This window comes from Artemia franciscana, chromosome 13 (genome assembly GCF_032884065.1).
Source record: "Artemia franciscana chromosome 13, ASM3288406v1, whole genome shotgun sequence".
Lineage (NCBI taxonomy): Eukaryota > Metazoa > Arthropoda > Branchiopoda > Anostraca > Artemiidae > Artemia > Artemia franciscana.
In genome coordinates this window covers 25,190,544-25,212,965 of record NC_088875.1, presented here as the reverse complement: position 1 = coordinate 25,212,965, position 22,422 = coordinate 25,190,544, and the positions used below count along the sequence as shown (strand labels likewise).

General features: G+C 35.5%; 1 protein-coding gene across 15 annotated transcripts in view; it reads left to right on the top strand.

The window, feature by feature from the left end:
* The window catches only part of LOC136034712 (protein dispatched-like), a 138,057-nt gene extending 115,850 nt beyond the window's left edge, over positions 1 to 22,207 (top strand). For all 15 annotated transcript variants that reach the window (XM_065716056.1, XM_065716050.1, XM_065716055.1 and 12 more), the window contains 2 exons: positions 7,550 to 7,748; positions 18,173 to 22,207. In XM_065716056.1, coding sequence (XP_065572128.1) covers positions 7,550 to 7,748; positions 18,173 to 19,778 — 1,805 coding nt within the window. In that variant the 3' untranslated portion in view covers positions 19,779 to 22,207. The remainder of the gene's footprint in view (positions 1 to 7,549; positions 7,749 to 18,172) is intronic.
* Positions 22,208 to 22,422: the final 215 nt, after the last annotated feature.

The following is a 22,422-nucleotide window of genomic DNA, read 5'->3' as shown; positions in this document are numbered from 1 at the left end:
CTATTTCCTAAAATAAGGCAATTTTTCTTAGACTCGTAATTTTAGATAGGTATCTCATATATTTAAAGTCAGCATTAAAATGCGATTTTGTTCATGTAGCTATTGGTATCAAAAATCCGTTTTTTAGAGTTTTGGTTACTATTGAGCCGGGTCGCTTCTTAGTACAGTTCGTTACCACGAACTTTTTGATAAAATGAAATAAATTTGTCACTTCGCTGCGAGCAATTATTTAAATTATATTTTTCTAAATAGGTCTGCATGAAGTAAAAACCCGAAAATATGTACTTTTTATTTGTAATTTCCACAATTTTATACCGCGTCTCCTGGCAAATAATGATGACCAGACCACAGGCACACACGCAGGCGAGGGATTCACCCACCTTAAATTTGTATAATGCTTAATTTTCTCAGCGAAATGTTTAATTTTCCTGTGTTTTCCTGGTATTTCTTTCGTAAGAGTTGAACCCCCCTCCTCCAAAAAAAAAAAATCTCGAATAATAATTTCTCTAATTTTCTCCTCGAATAATAGTTCTTTTCCAAATAAATATTCCTATTTACTTGTCGAATTACGAAGAATGAATATACATTAATCATAATTTTCAGTGAGAAACCCCTTGAGTTTAATGACGGCAGTGAAATCTGATAACATTGAGTGTTTGTGTGATATACCGCGATTGAAAAAGAATTGAAAAGACAGTATAATTTCTCGAGGAGCGTCCAGCCTTAAAGAATTGGGACAAAATTCAAGCTCTAGTATAAAGAGCGAGCTATTGAAGAGGGGGCAGACCCCCTCATATACGTAATAAAAACAGACAAATACAGAAGTTCATTACGTAAGTTAATTCGTAAGCTACGTATATTTTTTACTAAAAAAAACGTTTAGAAAAAACTTGTTTCTTTATTTAATAAAAAACCAAGAGCGATCTTCACCCTGCGGACATTAGAATAAATAAAATCTTTATTTAAGAACCAAAATTTTCTTTGAATAACCGCGTTTAGGTACCTTGTTGCGCTACGAGTGAATAATGGTGAAATAATTTTTGGAGGGCAAATAGGCCCCCTCCCACGCTAATTTTTCCCCAAAGTCATCGGATCCAAATTTTGAGATAGCCATTTTGTTCAGCTTAGCTGAAAACCTAACAGCTATGTCTTTGGGGACGACTTCATTCCCCACAGTCCCCGGGGGAGGGGCTGCAAGGTGCAAACTTTGACCGTTGTTCACATACAGTAATGGTTATTATGAAGTGTACAGGCGTTTTCAGGTTTTTTGCGTTGGGTCTGGGCGATTCGGGGGGAGCGGACTACGTGGGAGGATATTTCCATGGAGGAATTTATTATTAGGGAAGATAATTTCCATGAAGGGGGTACAGGATTTTTTAGCGTTATTAAAAAAAACAATGAAAAAATAAATAATTTTCTTTCAACTGGAAGTAATGAGCAGCGTTAAAACTTAAAACGAACAGAAAATATTTCGTATATAAGGGAGTTCGTCTCCTCCACAATACCTTGCTCTTTACGCTAAAGTATTTTTAGTAATTTCAAATATTTATTCTACGGCACTTGTGATTCAGTGGCCATTCTTAAAGAATTGGAACAAAATTCAAGCTCTAGTATAAAGAGCGAGATATTGAAGAGGGGGCGAACCCCTCATATATATAATAAAAATACACCAATACAGAAGTTCATTACGTAAGTTAATTCGTAAGCTACGTATATTTTTTACTAACAAAAACGTTCATAAAAAATGAAATTTCGGATTGCATTTTTAAGTAACCAGAAATTGGAAGGCAACAAGGCCTCCTCCTCCGCCCCTTTGTTTTATCAAAATCATTCGATCAAAACTATGAGAAAGATATTTAGCAAAAAAAAAACTAGCGTGCAAATTTCGTTTTAATTATTCCATATGCGCGAGCCGAAATCAAAACATGCATTAATTCAAGAACGTTCAGAAATTAAATTAAAAAAAAAGCTTTTTTAATTGCAAGTAAGGAGCAATTAAGCCTAGCTCTTTGCGCTAAAGTTTTTATTGTTTTAAAAAGTAGAATTGTGACAAAGATTCAAACTTTAGCGTAAAGAGCGAGGCGTTGAGGAGGGGACATCCTGTTTCATATACGGAACAATTTCTGTTCGTTTTAAGTATTAATGTCGCTCCATACTTGCAGTTAAAAAAACTTGTTTTTTTTATTTAATAAAAAACTAAGAGCGATCTTCACCCTGCGAAAATCAGAATAAATAAAATCTGTATTTACGAAAGAAAATTTTCTTTGAATAACCGCTTTTAGGTACCTTGTTGCGCTACGAGTGGATAATGGGGAAATAATTTTTGAGACATCTCCAGGGAGCAACCCTAATTCCCAAAGTTTCTTTCATTTAACATAGAAAGCTCCTGACACCGAATCGTATAATGTACTTAATTGTTATACTCATGTTTAGAAAGCGGGGAAATAGGCTTGTCATCTATTTCCCATATCAATTATCAAACCTTTTATATGCCCAATGGGCAACTCTATTTTCTTGTGCAGTGTGTCTCCCCCCTCCTTATGTGTGGAGACACAAAATTGTGTCTCCCCTCCTTATTCCTGCTTATATAAACATTTATTGCTCCTTTATTCCTATCTCTCAGGCTTTTTTTCCATTTTATTCTTCCAAAAAATTAGTATGTTAAAATGTAAATTTTGCTCCGTCAAGTGTTACAGCTGCCTGTTTCTTTATCGTATTATTCGAGCCCTTTTGTTAAAGAGCTGAATTTTGGAGTCATGAATGCTGGTTTACATGCATTTGGATATTATGGAACTGGTTTACAAATAATTTCTTAGACCGTCGTCTTTCCATTTGGAAACCAGTCCAGATATCACCGTGTTGGGGTCTCGGGTATTGTCAAAATTGTGTGATTGGAATGTGTTAGATTACCCCTCACTATCCGATCATAGTTATATCACGTTCTCACTCGATTTTGGAGAAGCTGAGTTTCAACATAATTCAGGCCCTGTTCGCTATAATTATAAAAAGACTGATTGGAATATTTTTAGCACAGTATTATTACAAGATATAGATGGTATTTACAGTTTACCCGTTTGTTCACGGGAAGATATAGATGCTATAGTTTCCAACCTGACAAATTTAATAAAAAATGCACTGAAAGTTCAACCCCCAGAAAGAGCTATTGTAAATTTTCTAATTATAAACGATGGTGGAATTATGACCTAACCCAACTCCGTAGAAATTTTCGTAGAGCAGATAGAGCTTACAAAAAATTTAGAAGTCCCGAATTAGAAATGAAATTGTTAGATGCAAAAAAACATTATGGAAATGCAATCAGAAAAGCTAAATTTGATGATTGGAAACGATTTTGTGCTGAACAGGCAAGTGTAGACCCTACAATTCATAAAGTCTGTAGCTCAAAACCTCCCCCTGTATTACCTATTCATATACAAAAAAGTGACGGGTCTCAGACCTCTTCGTATGCTGAAGCTGGCGAAGAACTGTTAAAGAAGTGGTTTCCGAGTGATGATTTGGAAAGCGAGAGTTTCTATCATAAAAATATAAGAAATAAAGTGAAAGAAAAATTAAACTCCTGTGAAGGAGTTCCTGAACCTATTGCGCTAGATTCACTAGAGGATATAATAAAGTCTTTAAAACCATTAAAAGCTCCTGGCCCGGATGGAATTGTAAGTTTAGTCATACAGAAAAATTTTGGAGTATTATCTCCAACGCTGTTAAAAATCTATAATGCATGTTTGTCATTGAAGTATTTTCCAAGAGCGTGGAAGGAGGCGAATGTAATCGTTCTTTTAAAAAGAGGAAAATCAAATGATGGTATATCTTCATCGTATAGGCCTATTAGCCTTTTGTCACACCTTGGAAAAATTTTAGAGAAAATAATATTGAATAGAGTTTTTGAGACAAACCTTGAGAGTGAATGGGTATCAAACGAACAGTTTGGATTTGTTAAAAGTAGATCAACAATAGACGCTTTAGATAAACTGGTAACGATAGTTGAAAATGATCAAAAATCAAAGCGTTACACATTATGTTTATTTTTTGATATTAAAGGTGCTTTTGATAACGCGTGGCACCCCGGAATTTTGTATAAATTGGTTGATAAAGGTTACGATTTATCGTTGATTAAGATTATTGAAAGTTATTTGAGCGATAGGTGTGCTGTGTATGGTAATAGTTCTGATTTTTTCAATACGTCTTTAGAAAAATCCTGTCCTCAAGGAGGTATTTTATCCCCTTTTCTTTAGTTAATTACTATAGATGACCTACTGCATGTCAATTTCGGGAGACATTGTGCAGTACAGGCCTATGCTGATGACATTTGTGCTACAATTTCTGCAGATACTCCCCAGAAACTCATTCATATGGCAAATGGAGTATTTATGAGGTTTTGTGAATGGGCAGGCAATAATAAGCTTAAGTTTGATGAAAATAAAACAGAAGCGCTGCTGTTCACAAGAAAACATAAAGTACCAGATATAACGCTAATGTTTATGAATACCCGTGTAGAAATTAAAGAAAAAGTCAGGTACCTCGGTGTTATTTTGGATCGAAAGCTGCCGTGGAGCGAACATGTCACTACCAGAGTTAATGCAGCTAAACAGTATTCCTTGCGACTTATGTCAGCGGCAAAAACCACATGGGGTTTAAATCACTGGCTTTAAGAAATTTATATAAAGGTGTCATTGAAAGCACTATATTATACGCCGCGCCTGTATGGGTAGTAGCCGTGAAGAAAAAATTTATTCAAAATGCACTAAGATCCGCACAAAGAATGTCAATGATTGCCATTTCAAAAGGTTTCCGATCTGCGAAAACAGATACAGTGACAGCTGTCGCCGGATGTCTTCCTCTCGATCAACGTGCAATTGAAGTATCTTTGAGCAGATATTTTAAAAAAGGTAGACCAAATTATTGGCCTAGTCAAGAAAACTGGCATTCTGGCATTTGTTTCAGGTCAAATATGCATAGTGTTTTTATAGACGAAGAAGCATTATTATTATTTACGAGTTGTGAAAATATAAGTGACCAATTTACTAACTTTGATAGGAAAAAATTACATGATATAATTTTATCTCGATGGTTTTCAGCCTTCCAAATCGCAGCCAAACCGTGGACAAAACACTTTTTTAAAACAGTCAATGATTTTAAAGCAGCGGCAAAGACAACCCCATCTTTTAAGCTTACACAAGTTATTACATGTCATTCTAGATTAAATTCATTTTTATATAAAATCAAGAAAATCGATTCCCCTTTATGTGTCTGTGGTAAAGATGAAACTATGGATCATGTCATTTTCGATTGTCCCTTGTACATACGAGCTAGATTTTCATTACAAGTAAATTTAACTTTTTATAGCGTAAGCTTCCCATTTGATCTAAATTTGGTGTGGCATATGAAGGATGTACGTCGTTTATTCATGAATTTTATTAACAAAATTGGTCGCCTAGATTTTTAGAATCATGGAATTTTGAACTCATTAATATGTTTCGTGTATTTTATATCTATGTGTGGTAAATGAATTATGTTGCTTTCATGTTTTTCTTTTTCTTTTTTTTTGTCGCTTAGCTTTAGTGCTTAGTGCTTTTCTTTTTTTTGTCGCTTAGCTTAGCATAGTGCTTAGCTTTAGAATAGAAAGTGAAATACTTTTTGTAAGTCGAATCACTAAATAAATTCATTCATTCATTCCATTTGGAAAGAAAACAAAATGAGAATATTCTTTAAACGAGTAAAAGTTTTATAAAATAGGGGAAAAAATTTACGCAAATAATAATAGCAGTTAAAATATTTTTCTTCAAACCCCGAAGTCATTATCAGCGGGAAAAAAATAAACAGAAATTTAGTTTAAACAAATAATATTGAAGAGATAAGAAGAAACACACAAACACTATACAATAAAACAGAATAAAAGCAAAAAAAGCTTTTAACGGAGGTAAATATCGTATTTTACGTAACAATACATAAGGCAAAAGGCAAGGGGTCTATATTTCGTATTGTTTTTATGGCAATTGGTATTTAACATGTGACATAGAGCGATCGCAAATTCTGTCGGTCTGTCTGTCCCGGTTTTGCTAGTTTAGGCACTTCCAGATAAGCTAGGACAATGCAATTTGGCAGGCGTATCAGGGGCCAGACCAAATTTAATTATAAATCGTCGTTTCCCCGATTCGACAATCTGGGGGAGTGGGGGGGGGGGGGCGGTTAATTCGGAAAAATCTGAAAAATAGAGGTATTTTTAACTTACAAACCGGTGATCGGGTCTTAATGAAATTCGATATTTAGAAGGAACTCATGTCTCAGAGCTCTTATTTTAAATCCCGACCAGATCCGGTGACATTGGGGGGAGTTGGAGGGGGAAACTGGAAATATTCGAAAACGCTTAGATTGGAGAGATCAGGATGAAACTTGGTGGGTAGAATAGTGCCATATGAGCTCTTAGCTCTTGTTCTATGTCTAAATTATCTTCTGATATTGGATTCTAGCAACAACAACAAAAAATATTATATAAAAATAATAATTACGCTCTAAGTTACATTATTAAAAATCAGATACATGTCAAAATACTTTTAATATTATTGTGCCCAAAAAATCTAATGAATCCTTTCTTCCGTTAATCAATGCGAAGCACTCTTTGACTTTTCCGTAGTTTGTTTCATTTTTACCTTCATTTTTAAGGTTCAAATTTGTTTTGGCTGACTATTCGAAATTTCTTGGTCTGCTTCACTATTAGAAGCACGGAAGGTTTTGATATATTTGTCTATTAAAATATTGAAAAACATATCAACATAAAACATTTAAGTTGATGCTTCGTTTTTTATTTTGATTTTCTCTTGTCCTTGGCTTAATTCGAACTTCTGCTTCACAGTTTACCGGTCTAAACGATCAAGCGATCGTTTTGTTTTAAACGATCGTTTGTCTTAGGTATTTATATTGTTTTAGGCATAACATAACACTTATACAAAAGATTTAGCAATTCTTTCTAATGGAATTTCTTTACATGTTTTCAATCTTTGAGATTCAGCTTGTAGTGTTTGGAGAAATGTGAAAAAGTGGTTTACCTATCCCAACCAAAAGTAGTCCTTAAATTGATATTCTGGTTTAGCGAAAAAGAGCGAAAAAGTGGTTTAGCGTAATTTTATTTATTTTGTGTCTTACGGCTATTATTACAATATCTTTTTTTTTTCGTCTTCTAAATTAAATTCGCTAAAAAAAAAAAATATCTGATAATAGTTGTGATTTATTTGGGAGGGCTGTTGCGGTGTGGAATGGAGGCTAGATTAATAAACGTGAAAACAGGTGAATTATGTGAAAAATATAAGGATATTACTCAGAAAATTGTTAGAACCCAGACAGTTTTTGAAGAATCGGGGTGAGTCGGAATCCTCCTCATCGCAAATGTATACCTGCTCTCTCGAGATATAGGTCCATCTTTTGTCGGTTCGTAAACTTGTTTTATATGGCGTTTTTAGGCAAGTTATTTCGTTTTATATGTTCGTAAATAATGTGATGTTCGCCAGATTTTTTCCAAAGTTTAGACGTTTTTTTCTAGGTATTGGAGTAGATGATGCATTTGTTTATTTTCATCATTGGCAGCGTGCTAAGTTGCAGCTTGATGGAAGTCCTTTAGCTGCAGTTGTTGCCAAGGCCTTAGGGACAACAGCGGTGTCTATGTTTGTAACGTCACTAACCACTTCTGCTGCCTGCTTCGCGTCTTATTTATCAGATGTTACTGCTCTCAAAGCGTTCGGGTATGATTCATTTTCTTTTTTCTTGATTTTTTTTCTAGGAATTTTGACAATAATATAGTAGATACTGCTCAGGGATGAAAAATAACCGTGTTTGACTAGTACTCACGGTTTCTTCCGTGGTCGACGGACCTGGCTTCCATTGTAGGAATCCAACATAAAGTCACCAAATGTGCCTTTATGCGCATTATATAATGCATCTGAAATTTAACTACTTAAGGTGGATCTCCGAGGTTTGAAGCCAATGCTATTTTCCTATAGCAGTGAAATGCGTATTAACAGCAGACACGAGCAGATTCTTTGATGAAAAAATTATTGTGGCTTCATTGAAAGCTTTAACATGAATAGGCCGAACAAATTCGCATTTTTATTCTTTAGAGCTTCATAAAAAATTAATTAGTGGGGACACCTCTAATTTTTAAAAGTAGTAATAAAATTACTTTTAGAAGATGTAGAGAATTGTAAAGTAGCCTCTCGATTTGCCACAAGATTTCAAAATTTTTGGCCGGGAATTTTTTTTTTTTATTATCATCAGTTTCCTTTAAAATTTGCTATTTAAGATATCCTTCCTTTACTATTTAAAAGAGTTGTACTAATTATACAGCCTTGATTTTTGTGTCATTTTGTAGATCTTATACTGATTAATAATCCCAAAGATTCTTAAGTTTGTAGTTATAAGAGATGATTTTTAGCAATAATTCTTAGTATTCAAGATTTTCTCCTTTCTCATTGGCTTAAGCACTCCTTAAGGGGTTTGCCAGAATATCATTAAGAATGTTGACATCTCCTTATTATTACGACCAGATTTAAAAGGAAGTTGAAAACATGTATAATTGGCAACAACACCTTGAGGCAATATCATTTTTAACACCTCATACGAATGGGAATTTGTTAGGTTACACAGCTGTTACAAAGCAGATAAAATTATTGGCCTTTAAAAGTAAAGAAACACCGATTGTAGGCCTATAAAATGTATGAACATTATTTTTAAAAAGAACATCATTCTTAAAAACATATCATTTTAAACATTATTGGCCTTTAAAAGTAAAGAAACACCGATTGTAGACCTATAAAATGTATGAACATTATTTTTAAAAAGAACGTTATTCTTAAAAACAAATCATTTTAAACATTATTGGCCTTTAAAAGTAAAGAAACACCGATTGTAGACCTATAAAATGTATGAACGTTATTTTTAAAAAGAACATTATTCTTAAAAAGAACATTATTCTTAAAAACACATCATTTTAAACATTATTGGCCTTGAAAAGTAAAGAAACACCGATTGTACGCCTATAAAGTGTATGTACTTTATTTTTAAAAAGAACAATATTCTTAAAGACACATTATTTTAAACATTATTGGCCTTTAAAAGTAAAGAAACACTGATTGTAGGCCTTTAAAATGTATGAACATTATTTCTAAAAAGAAAGTTATTCTTAAAAAGAACATTATTCTTAAAAACACATTATTTTAAACATTATCGGCCTTTAAAGGTAAAGAAATAGCGATTTTAGGCCTATAAAATGTATGAATATTATTTTAAAAATAGAACGTTATTCTTTAAAACACATTATTTTAAACATTATTGGCTCTTAAAAGTAAAGAAACGCCTATAAAATATACGAACATTATTTTTTTTATCTAAAGTTGTAGGATATTCGTCCATTTTAGTTCCACGGGATCTCATTTTATTCCCAATAGTGCCGTATCTTAGAATATTTTGGTTTTTCCCCAACATCTCATATAGTTGACGATTTATAGGCTCGTTCATAAATGACTGATTACCCCGGTTTGGAACCGCGGTAATCATATACTTTGCTTTACGGAGTTAAAGTCATATGTTCCTGAAGGTACATAATAAACATTGGGCAATCTTGCCCTGGGGTCATAAATACAGGTAAGGGAGGAAGGAAACCTCTTAGGGGTATTTAATAAATTTTTGAATCTACTTATATTTATATACTATTCGTAAAAAACAAGAGCTAAGAGCTCATATGGCACTTGTGACGAGCTCAAGAGGAGCCAAGAGCCAAGAGCTCATGTGATATGAGTAAAATTCTAAGAATCAATAGCTTGCTTTAAGAGAAAAATCAAAGGCTTAATGCCGGTCGGGATTTAAAACAAGAGCTCTGAGACACGAGGTCCTTCTAAATATCAAAATTCATTAAGATCCGATCGCCCATTTGTAAGTTAAAAATACCTCAATTTTTCTAATTTTTCCTCTCCCTTCAGCCCCCAAGATGGTCAAATCGGGAAAAACAACTGTAAAGAGTCAATTAGTGCAGCTCCCTGACATGCCTACCAATTTTCATCGTCCTAGCACGTCCAGAAGCGCCAAAATCACCAAAGCACTGAACCACACCACCTAAGTCCCCCAAGGAAAGCGGATCCAGTCCGGTTACGTCAATTACGTATCTACGGCATTTATAAGTGTTTTCCAAGTTTTCTGGTTTCCCCCTCCAACTCCTCCCCCCAATGTCAATAGATCTGGTCGGTATTTAAAAGAAGAGCTTTGAGACATGAGTTTTTTTTAATTATCAGATTTTATTAAGATCCGGTCACCCATTCTTAAGTTAAAAACACTTCAATTTTTCTAATTTTTCCAAATTAACAACTTCCAGCTCCCCCAAAGAGAACGGATCCATACCAATAATGTCAATCTCGTATCTAAAGCTTGTGCTTATTCTTCCCATCAAGTTTCATTCCGATCTCTCCACTCTAAGCGTTTTCCAAGATTTCCGGTTTCCAAGGTTTCTGTTTTTCCCTCCAACCCTCTATATCCTTGGATCCATTTCGAATTGAAAATGGATTATCTGAGACATAAGATTCTTCTATATATTAAGTTTCATTAAGATCATATCACCCATTTGTAAGATACCTCGATTTTCACGTTTTCCAAGAATTCCGGTTTCCCCCTCCAGCTCCCTTCAATGTCATCGGATCTGGTCGGGATTTAAAATGAGAGTTTTAAAGCACAAGATCCTTCTAGATATCAAATTTCATTAAGATCTGAACACCCGTTCGGAAGTTACAAATACCTCATTTTTTATAATTTTACCGAATTACTCCCCCCCCCACTCCACCAAAAAGAGCAGATCCGAGCCGGTTATGTCAGTCACCTATCTTGGACGTGTGCTTATTCGTTCCACCAAGTTTCATCCTGATCTCTCCGCTTTAAGCGTTTTCCAATATTCCCCCCCCCCTAATGACACTGGATCTGGTAGGGATTTAAAATGGGAGATCTGGGTTTCGAGGTCCTTCTAAATATGAAATTTCATTAAGGTACGATCGCTCTTTCATAAGTTAAAACGCCTAATTTTGTGTATTTTTTTTAGAATTAACCCTCCCCCTCCCCCCAACTCCCCTAAAGAGAGTAGATCCGTTCCGGCTATGTCAATCCCGTTTCTAGGACTTGTGCTTATTTTTACCATCAAGTTTCATCACGACCCCTATACTCTAAGCGTTTTCTGAGACATGCTATCCTTGGAAATATCAAATTTCAATAAGGTCCAATCTCTCCTTCGTAAGTTGAAAATACCTTATTTTTTTATTTTTCAGAATTAACCCTCCTCCTCCCAACTCTCCCGAAGAGAGCAGATCCGTTCCAGTTGCGTCAATCTCATATCTAGGACTTACGATGGTTTTTACCACCAAGTTTCATTCCGATCCCCCCACTCTATGCGTTTCCCATAATTTTTGGTTCCCCCTTCCAGTTTCCCCCCAATATCACCGGATCCGTTCGGAATTTAAAATAAGAGCTATGAGACACGATATCCTTCCAAACATCAAATTTCATTGATATCTGATGACTCTTTCCTAAGTTAAAAATACCTCATTTTTTCTAATTTGTCGGAATTAACCCTTCCCCCCCAACTCCCCCAAAGAGAGTGGATCCGTCCAGTTACGTCAATCACGTATCTACGATATTTGCTTATTCTACCCACCAAGTTTTATCCCAATATCTTCACTCTAATCATTTTCCAAGATTTTTGGTTTCCCCCTCCACCTCTGGCCACTGTCACCAGATCTTGTCAGGGTTTGTAACAAGAGTGCTGAAGCACAAGATCCTTCTAAATATAAAGTTTCATTAAGATCTTATCACCCGTCCATAAATTACAAATACCTCATTTTTCTAATTTTTCCAAGTTACCCTCCCCCCAACTCTCCCAAAGAGTGCGGATCTGGTCCAGTTACGGCGGTTACGTATCTTGGATGTGTGCTTATTCTTCCCACCAAATTTCATCCTGACCTCTTCACTCTGAGCGTTTTCCAAGATTTCTGGTCCCGCCCCCACAACTCCCCCCAATGAAACTGGATTCAGTCAGATCTAAAATAAAAGATCTGAGTTGCAAGATCCTTCTAAATATGAGATTTCATTAAGATTCGATCACTCCTTCGTAACTTAAAAATACCTCATTTTTTGGAATTAACCGTCCCTCCACTCCCCCCTACAGACGGTCGAGTCGGATAAATGATTATTTCTAATTTAATCTTGTCAGGTACAGATTTTTCTCATTTTTCACAATTAACCCCCCTCCCTACTTCTCCAAAGAGAGCGGACCCATTCCGAATATGTCAATCACGTATCTAGGATTTGTTCTCATTTTTTCCACCAAGTTTCAAACCGGTCTTTTTTTCTGAATTAACCGTCTCCCCACTCCCCACAGATGATCGAATTGGGAAAACGACTATTTCTAATTTAATCTAGTCTGGTTCCTGATACGCCTGCCAAATTTCATCGTCCTAGCTTATCTGGAAGTGACTAAACTAGCAAAACAGGGAAAGACAGACAGACAGACTGACAGAATTTACGATCACTATATGTCACTTTGTAAATACAAAGTGCCACAAAAACTTACTAATACCACAGAAATTTACGAAACTTTTCCAAAGACCTTTTAAGCCCTGGAAGCAAGAGATAAATTAGGGTCTAACTCGGTGTCTTCAAGTATCGCCCTGATTTACGAACAATTAGCTACAACTGAAGCCCAGCTGGAGAAAATAAGAAGTCATCTGCTGGAAAATATAACCAATCAAACAGTTCGTGGTAACGAACTGTAGTAAGGAGCGACCCGGCTCAATTGTAACCGAAACTCTAAAAAATGGAATTTTGATACCAATAGTTACATCGAAAGAATCGCATTTTAATGCTGATTTTAAATATATAAGTTTCATCAAGACCAGTTATACCCATCGAAAGTTACGAGCCTGAGAAAATTTGCCTCATTTTAGAAAATAGGGGGAAACACCCCCTAAAAGTCATACAATCTTAACACCATCAGATTCAGCGTATCAAAGAACCATAGAGTAGAAGTTTCAAGCTCCTATCTACAAAAATGTGAAATTTCGCATTTTTTTGCCAGAAGACAGATCATGGATGCGTATTTATTTGTTTTTTTTTTGTTTGTTTTTCCTTTTTTTTCCAGGGGTGATCTTATCAACTGAGTGGTCCTAGAATGTCGCAAGAAGGCTAATTCTTATGGAAATTAAAAGTTCTAGTGCCCTTTTTAAGTGACCAAAAAAATTGGAGGGCACCTACTCCTCCTCCCACACTCATTTTTTCCCAAAAGTCACCGGATCAAAATTCTGCGATAGCCATTCTATTCACCATCGCCGAAAAACCTAATAACTATGTATTTAGGGACGTCTCACTCCCCCGCAGTCCCCGTGGGAGGGGCTGCAAGTCACAAACTTTGACCTGTGTTTACATATAGCAATGGTTACTGGGAAGTGTACAGACGTTTTCAGGGGGATTTTTTTGGTTTAGGGGGGATTTGAGGGGGGAGGGTTACATGGGAGGATATTTCCACGGAGAAACCTCTCATGGGGGAAGTGAATTTCAATTAAGGTGGCGCAGGATTTTCGAGCATTATTTGAAAAAACAATGAAAAAATAAATATGAAAAGTTTGTTTCTACTCAAAGTAAGGAGCAACATTAAAACTTAAAACGAACAAAAATTATTATGCATATCAGGGGTTTACCTTCTCGTTATACCTCACTCTTTACGCTAAAGTATTTTTAGTAATTTCTACTATTTATTCTACGGTCTTTGTGATTCAGAGGTCATTCTTAAGGAATTGGGACAAAATCTAAGCTTTAATGTAAAGAGCGAGGTATCGACCAGGGTTGAACCCCCTCATATACGCAATAAAAACATACGGATATAGAAGTTCGTTACGTAAGTTCATTCGTAAGTACGTATATTTTTTGCCAATGAAAACGTTTGTAAAAAATTAAAAGTTCTAGTTGCTTTTTTAAGTGATCAAAAACTTGGAGTGCAACTAGGCCTCCTCCCTCGCTCCTTTTTCTCAAAATATTCCGATTAATTGCAATTAATTCATATGCAAATTTCGCTTTAATTATTATGTGCAGAGAGCCAAGATCAAAACATGCATTAATTCAAAAACGTCCAGAAATTAAATAAAAAAAACAAGCTTTTTTAAATGAAAGTAAGGAGCAACATTAAAGCTTAAAACGAACAGAAATTACTCCGCATATGAAAGGGGCTTTTCCTCCTCAACGCCCCACTCTTTACGCTAAAGTTTCTTACTGTTTTAAAAATAAAGTTAATAGAAAGAGTCAAACTTTAGCGTAAAGAGCGGGGCGTTAGGAGGAAAAGCCCCTATCATATACGGAGTAATTTCTGTTCGTTTTAAGTTTTAATGTTGCTCCTTACTTTCATTTACTTTCAGTTACTGAAAAGTTCAATGATCCAAATTCACTGAAAAAAGAAGGTACTGAACTGATAATCAGCCAGGTTTATGATTCAACCACGCTCGAGTTTAATCCATAGTTTGCAAAAATTGAGCAGGCTCTACTAGGTAGTCTGAGATTTCAAACTGAAAATTTGTAGGAGAGAATCGGTCGAATAGAAAAAAAGCTTGATAATTTTGATCAAGAGTCCATGCTTGATAGCCTTGTATTTCATGGGTTAAAGTAGTTACCTGGTGTAGAAACTCATACGATGATATCTAATATTATAAATAGCAAATTGTCTGTGCTGGGCCCTTTACTTTATTTAGTTTACGTGAACATGATGCACGTTTATCTAAAGGATACATATATTACTAACATTATTTCTAACAAAATTTGCAAAATCTGCAGATAATTTAATAGCTAAAGCTCATATTACTCTCAAAAGATTAGAGATGTTTACAAGTTTAAGTTTGCTGTGTGTGAATGTAAAGAAAAATTTTTACTGACATTCTGTGGAGTGGGTGATTCTGTTGATGTATTCAGTGAAGTTCTATTTTGGTGAAAAACCTATTTTACAAGCTATATCACTGCGGTACCTCGGCTTCCATATTGATTCTAATCTATCGTAGAAGCATCATAGCGACATTATCTCCACCAAAGTTGCACTTGGAGTTGGCATCCTCAAAAGATTGAAGCATATTCTGCCGGAACATACTCTTCGCACGATATATTTTGCAATAATATACCCATATATCATACGGATGTTTAGTCTGGAGAAGCAATTTTTATGTTAATTACAAGCTAAATGGTTTTCTCATAGTTTTGATCGGACGATTTCGCTAAAAAAAAGGGGGTGGGAGAGGAGGCCTAGTTACCTCCCAATTTTTGGTTACTTAAAAATACAACTAGATTTGTTTTATTTTTTTACAAACGTTTTTGTTAGTAATATACATTCGTACCTTACGAATTAGCTTATGCAACGAACTTATATAATTGTATATTTTTATTGTGATGGGGTTTGCCCCCTCGTCAATACCTCGTTCTTTACAATAAAGCTTGAATTTTGTCCCAAATCTTTCAGAATGACCCTTGAATAACAAAGGCCGTAGAATAACTAGTTAGAGTTATATAAAATACTTTAGCGTAAAGAGCAAGGTATTGTGGAAGAGATGAACCCCCTTATATAAGTAATATTTTATGTTCGTTTTAAGTTTTAATGTTGATCATTACTTCCAGTTGAAAAAAAAATAATTTTCTCATTGTCTTTTTGTAAATGATGCTAGAAAATCCTACGACCCCTTCATGGAAATTCTCTTCCCTCATGAAAAATTCCGGCATGGAAAGATCCTCCCACTCAACTTGCCCCCCCCCCCCAACCCACCCTAAACCCAACGCAAAAAAAGTCCCCCCGAAACGTCTGTACACTTCATAATTAACAACTATTATGTGTTAACAATGGTCAAAGTTTATAAGTTGCCGCCCCTCCCCCGGGAACTGTGGTGGATTTAGTCATCCCCAAAGACATAGTTATTAGGTTTTTGACTAAGTTAAACACAATGGCTATCTCAAAATTTTGATCCGGTGACCTTGGAGAAAAAATGTGTGTTGGAGGGGGTCTCGGTGCCCTCCGATTTTTTGGTCACTTAAAAAGGACACTATAACTTTTAATTTACGTTAGAATGAACCATCTTGCGACATTCTAGGACAACTAGGTCGATACGATCACCCCTGAGGAAAAAAACAAAAAAAAAAACAAAAAAATAAAAAAATACGCACCCCGTTATCAAAAATACAAAATTCCACCATTTTTATGATAGGGGCTTGAAACTTCTACAGTATGTTTCTCGGATATGCTGACTCTGATGGTGTGATTTTTTTAAGATTTTGTGACTTTTAGAGGGTATTTCCGCCTATTTTCTAAAATAAGGCACATTTTCTCAGGCTCGTAACTTTTGACCGGTAAGACTACACTTGATGAAACTTATATATTTAAAATTAGCATTAAAATCCAATTCTTTTGATGTAACTATTTGTATCAAAACTTTGTTTTTTAGAGTTTTGGTCACTATTGAGCCTAGTCGCTTCTTACTACAGTTTGTTACCACGAACTGTTTGAAATAGTAACTTGTAAATGAATAAATGTAATACATTCTACTATAACGTTGAGATAGAACTTACTAATGTCTCAGGTTTTCCCGTCCCTTTTTTGTTTTTGTATTTTTTTTCTGCCCATCGTGAAAATTCAAATGCTAAACTGTTATCTGACTTGTAATCAACCAAATTCAAATGTAAATCAACCAAATTCAAATGGTCAGCTGTTACCAATTAGACATGTGAAAAATCTAAATTCCCTTAAATCCGGTCTTAATGTTCAGGGAAAGTCAACAGTCTTTAGATATTCTGATACAACCCTCAAGGAGCAATTAAGCCAATGAGAAAGGAGGAAATCTCGTAACGTATTTCAATGTTATTGGAAATAGAATTTGCTTTCAACCTAGGAGATTGACCTTAAATAACCGGAGATCTCGTTGTGCAACGTTTTCCTTGTAATTTATATGGTTAAGAACAAAAGAAATATTGAGGAAATCTAAAGTTATGTATGGGCACAGGTCAAGAAAGCTTATGTATTATATATTGTATATTCAGTTTTGAATTCTGAAGTTTTTTTTTTACCTGGGTCCATATATAACTAGATTTCCTCTAGAGTCATTAGATCTTAACCTTGTAAATTCAACCATAGGTCATAAGTAAGAATTGCTTTTAAATAAATATCCTTTTTTACCTGTATTTAATTATAGCTGTTTGAACCTAGGACGTATGTAGATTTGACAAAAATGTATTATTTAATTTTGCTAGATTTTATAACCAAACTCAAATTGTACCAGATACAGCCTAACTTGTCATTCTGTTTCGCGTATCCGTGCTATTTGCATCGTAATATTGGAAGTTCTTAAGATATTTCGAACTCCAACTGTACTAGGAACAAGCCAATTGTGTTGCGAGAGCAACACTTTGGTTTTGTCCCGTTTTTTTTTTTTTTTTTTTTTTTTTTTTTTTTTTTTTTTTTTTTTTTTTTTTTTTTTTTTTTTATGCCGCCGATCTCAGCTTATTCCTGGAAATTGGTAAGGGTCTAAGCTGTGCGGTTTTTATGGAAAGTGTGGACCTCAGGCCGGATTGATGAATATGACATTACATTTTGGAAAGCTCCGCAGAACTCTTGCCTGGGACCCGAAAGGACGGTTCTTGCTTGTCCACGAGCCAGAGCCTATGATGTGCGAAGTGAAGTGGAGGTTATATAGCCTATTTCAGATAGGAGTATCTGAAGTTGTGCAGCCAAGCTTTCGTTTCATCAAACCTTGTTTCTGCTTTCGAGTGGAAAGCTAGCCTTGTTTGTGTGGATAATATGTGAAGATGGTGGAAGTTAGGCTCTTTTTTTTTTTAAATAAAAGCCGTTCTTCTGGGAGTAAGGCAATACTTTAAATTTTTTACATGTTGGATTGTTAGGATTGTCTGCCCTTGCATGTTTTGTAACGCAACTTCAAAACAGATATGTTGAGATTGTACTCTGGATTCTATGAAGATAAGTTGATTTATTCCCGCGTGTGGACTCTTTCAAGGGAACATTCTTTGCCAAAAGTGTCAACCTACCTTACAGCATTGTTAAAAAAGGGATTTAGAAGTGCAAAATGGAATATTTTTGTTTGTAATCGATTTTTTTTTTTACTAGGGTTTTCACTGGAACCGCGATACTCTTCAACTATTTCATTGTAGTAACCTGGCTTCCAGCGACAATTGCAGTCATCGAAAAATTTCCTCGAGTGATTTCCAAGTTTAAAGTGCCAAATATTTTTACTTTGTTCCAAAAGTTACAAGTGCCAGTGTTTTTTATGTATTTTAATCTGTTTTCCTATTGTTTAATTATCTTTTTTTTAGGTTTAAGTGTCCTTAGCGCTTATTTTGTTTTTTATGATCCAAAGCTGACTTTACCAACAGAAAAAGATTTTAAGCTTTTTGAAAATTATCATCCATTTGAGAGGTATACTGACTTGAAAACCAAGTTCTTAGCTGGAGTTTCTAAAGAAGAGACTATTGTGTTGCCATTGCGGTTCGTATTTGGAGTGAGTCCGATTGACAATGGTAATTTTCTTGACCCATTGTCAAGCGGCAATTTAGTATTAAAAGAAGAATTTAATGCTTCTAGTGAGGCTGTACAAATTTGGGTTCTTGATTTTTGTCGCAAATTAAGAAGACAGAACTTTACTGATTTAACAAATACTCAAATTTACAAAAATTGTTTTATGGATTCCTTATTAGCGTTTATGGAAAGGCCTTGCTTGGACCCGGTTACGGGTACAGATAGATCACCTTGTTGTCAAAATTCTACATTTCCTTATTTACCTCAAGTGTTTGATTTTTGCTTAGCAGAAAGTGCCAAAGTGACAATTCTACCAATGTTTAATACGGGTTTTATTCACGCTGGACCAAGATTTCGAAGAAAGGATAAGAAATTAGTAGCTTTTATTATTGAATATGACAGTATCTACAACTTTACCTCTTCATTTGTTGAAATGGACACTTTCTATAATCAAGTTGAAAATTGGTTTACTAATGAGATTCAAACAGCACCATCAAGCTTCAATGGGTTTTTTGTATCGTATTTAGAGTTTTATGACCTCCAATTGTCTCTTAGCCATGGAACAATGATCTCTGTTGTCACCACTCTCGTAATTTGTTTTTGTATACTGCTTCTATGTACGCGAAACATAAGTGTTAGTTTTTGTGCAGCATTAGTTACGTTTACTATTGTAACAACCACCTTCGCCACGCTAATAAAAATGGGGTGGGAGCTGAATGTTCTAGAGTCTGCTAGCATTTCCTTGGCTGTTGGTCTCTCTATGGACTATACTTTGCATTATTCTGTTGCTTGGTCAGCTTCTGATGAAAAATCTGTAAAATCTGTTTTCAAAGCAGTTGGACCTCCTATTTTTGTTGCAGCATTGACTACAGTCTCTCCAAGTCTAGTAATGATGTATTCATCTGTGTTAGTGTATCGGAAAATTGGTATCTTTATCTTAATTATAACTACAAGCAGCTTAATTTGCTCTTGCTCCTTTTTGTTGCCTCTTCTAAGATTACTTTCACAAATTAATTTCAGTTGGTCATGCTGGTCATCTTTTGTCAAATGTTTTTCAGCTAGAAAAGTAAATAGCCAATTTTATTTGTCAGTGCCTACAGAATGTCATGTTTTGTCGTTAAATTCTTCGTCGACTTGTATTAATACTTATCCAGTGATAGCTTCTAATATAGAAATGGAAACATTGTCACACATTTGATTAATGAATTTGATTAATTAATTTCTCCTTTTTATGGCCAAGACCGAAAGAAATGGTTTGTATTTACATCACTATTTCTTAGGTTAATTGGCTTAGCAAAGACAGATTAATAAAAACAAATTTATCCCAATTGTTATAGAATTATCTCCTAGGACGACGAATTTAGCGAAAGTCAATATTTACCATGATTCATTTCTTAGTTGTCTACAATCGGGAACGGCCAAATAACAAACTTCTACCAATATGAAATAATTGAACGTATTTTCTCGGTTGTAAAAGTATGGCCAGTTTATTTGTTAGTGTATGTTTTAAATTCAGAACCAAAATTTGAAAAATAAATGAAGTTTTTTAAGCTGCGGACTTCAAAAATACAATAGTGTCATCACTTGCAGCATCGGAAATGTCCAAAAATCAATAAATTGCCTAGTATTTCAGCTGGTTTAACCATTCACACCACTCTATCGTCATTCCTGGTACAAAGAACTGTCAGAGAATCTGTGAAAAAATACCCTCCATTGCTATTAAAATGTCAGACGTATTAGCCGTGGTAAGTCTGGATATAGAGACTCTGCAAAGGCTAGTGGTTCCGCCTCATGATAGCAAAGAAAAATAATTATAATTTGTGAATGTCTCCAGTTCAAAGGAGCGCAACATGGTTGCGTTCCTTTGAATTGTCTACCAGCAATCTGGGGTAATTTGCATAATTAATATGGAATAGCTTTTAATCTCATATGGTAACACAGTCCCATTTTCGCCAACCTTCTTGAGAATTCTATTCAGAATAAAATCCGTAGGACTTTGCGATTTTGAACAATAAGATTTAAAACAAAATAAAATTTACTGTTTTCATTTTTATGGAGATCTGATTATTTACAAGCCTGTGTAATTCCTGTCAGAGCAGGATGCTATTGCTGAAATTAAATCTACGAATTCTGACATACATTTATCATCTCTTTTTGTGATTTTCTACTCTTGGCCACTACTCTAATAATAACTGATCAAGCCTTTGAAACCAGACCTCTTTTCTTTTCTCTTCTTCTTTTTATGGTAACAACCAGGAATGGATATGGCACGTACTTCTTAGAAGTCAATAAAACTATTAATGCTTCTATTTGGCAAACCTCGTGTACTACTCATGTGAACGCATGGAACTGCCCATTGGAGGTGGGACTGAGTTAGAAGCGACAGGAACAAGCAAGAACTCTGGTATGTCCCAAACTTTTGTTTGACAAGTAAGTAGGAGCAAGAACGTTTAGTTTCTGGTGAAGTTAAAAACTATCATCTAAATAAGGACATTATAAATTCATCGTAAAAACATCGAAAGTGGTTCATCGATTGGAAAGTTCTAGTGCCCTTTTTATGGCACTTGGTATTTACCAAGTGACATATAGCGATCGCAAATTCTGTCGGTCTGTCTGTCCGTCTGCCTATTCCTGTTTTGCTAGTCAGGCACTTCTAGATAAGCTAGTACGATGAAATTTGGCTGGCGTATCAGGGACCAGGCCAGATTGAATCAGAAATAGTAGTTTCCCCAATTCAACCATCGGGGGGAGGGGGAAGTGGGGGGAGGATTAATTCGAAAAAATGAGGTATTTTTAGCTTACGAACGAGTTATCGGATCTTAATGAAATTTCATATTTAGAAGGATATCGTGTCTCAGAGCTTTTAATTTAAATCCCGACTGGTTCCGGTGATATTGGGGGGAGTTGGAGGGGGAAACCTAAAAACTTGGAAAACCCCTAGAGCGGAGGGATCGGGATGAAACTTGGTGGGAAAAATAATCACAAGTCCTAGATACGTGATTGACATATCTAGAACGGATCCGCTCTCTTTGAGGGAGTTGGGGGGGGGGTTAGTTAAAAAAAATAGAAAAAATGAGGTATTTTTAACTTACGAAGGAGCGATCGGATCTTCATGAATGAAATTAAATATTTTGAAGAACCTCGTAACTCAGATCTCTTATTTTAAATCCGACCGGATCCAGTGTCATTGGGAGGAGTGAGGGGGGTGAAATCTTGGAAAACGCTTAGAGTGGAGAGATCAAGTTGAAACCTGGTGGGAAGAATAATCACAAGTCAAAGATACGGGACTGACATTACCAGACCGGATCCGCTCTCTTTGGGGGAGCTGGGGGCGGGGGGTAATTCGGAAAAAAGTGAGGTATGTGACTTTCGAACAGGTGATCAAATCTTAATGAAATTGGATATATAGAATCTCTTGTGCTTGAGAGCTCTTATTTTAAATTCCAAACAGATCCGGTGACATTGGGGGAGTTGGAGGGGGAATCGGTAAACGTGAAAATTGAGGTATCTTTATCTTACGAATGAGTAATCGGATCTTAGTGAAACTTGATATATATAAAGATCTTATGTCTCAGATGCTCAATTTTTAAATTGAATCCAGGGACATAGGGAGTTGGAGGGGGAAAACAGAAATGCTGGAAACCGGAAATCTTGGAAAACGCTTAGAGTGGAGAGATCGGAATGAAACTTGATGGGAAGAATAAGCACAAGTTCTAGATACGTGATTGACATAATTCGAAAAGATCTGCTCTCTTTGGAGGGGAGGGGGAGATTCCTAGTGCTTTGGCGAGTTCGGTGCTTCTGGGCGAATGTATGAAAAAAAAATGTATGAATGTGATGAA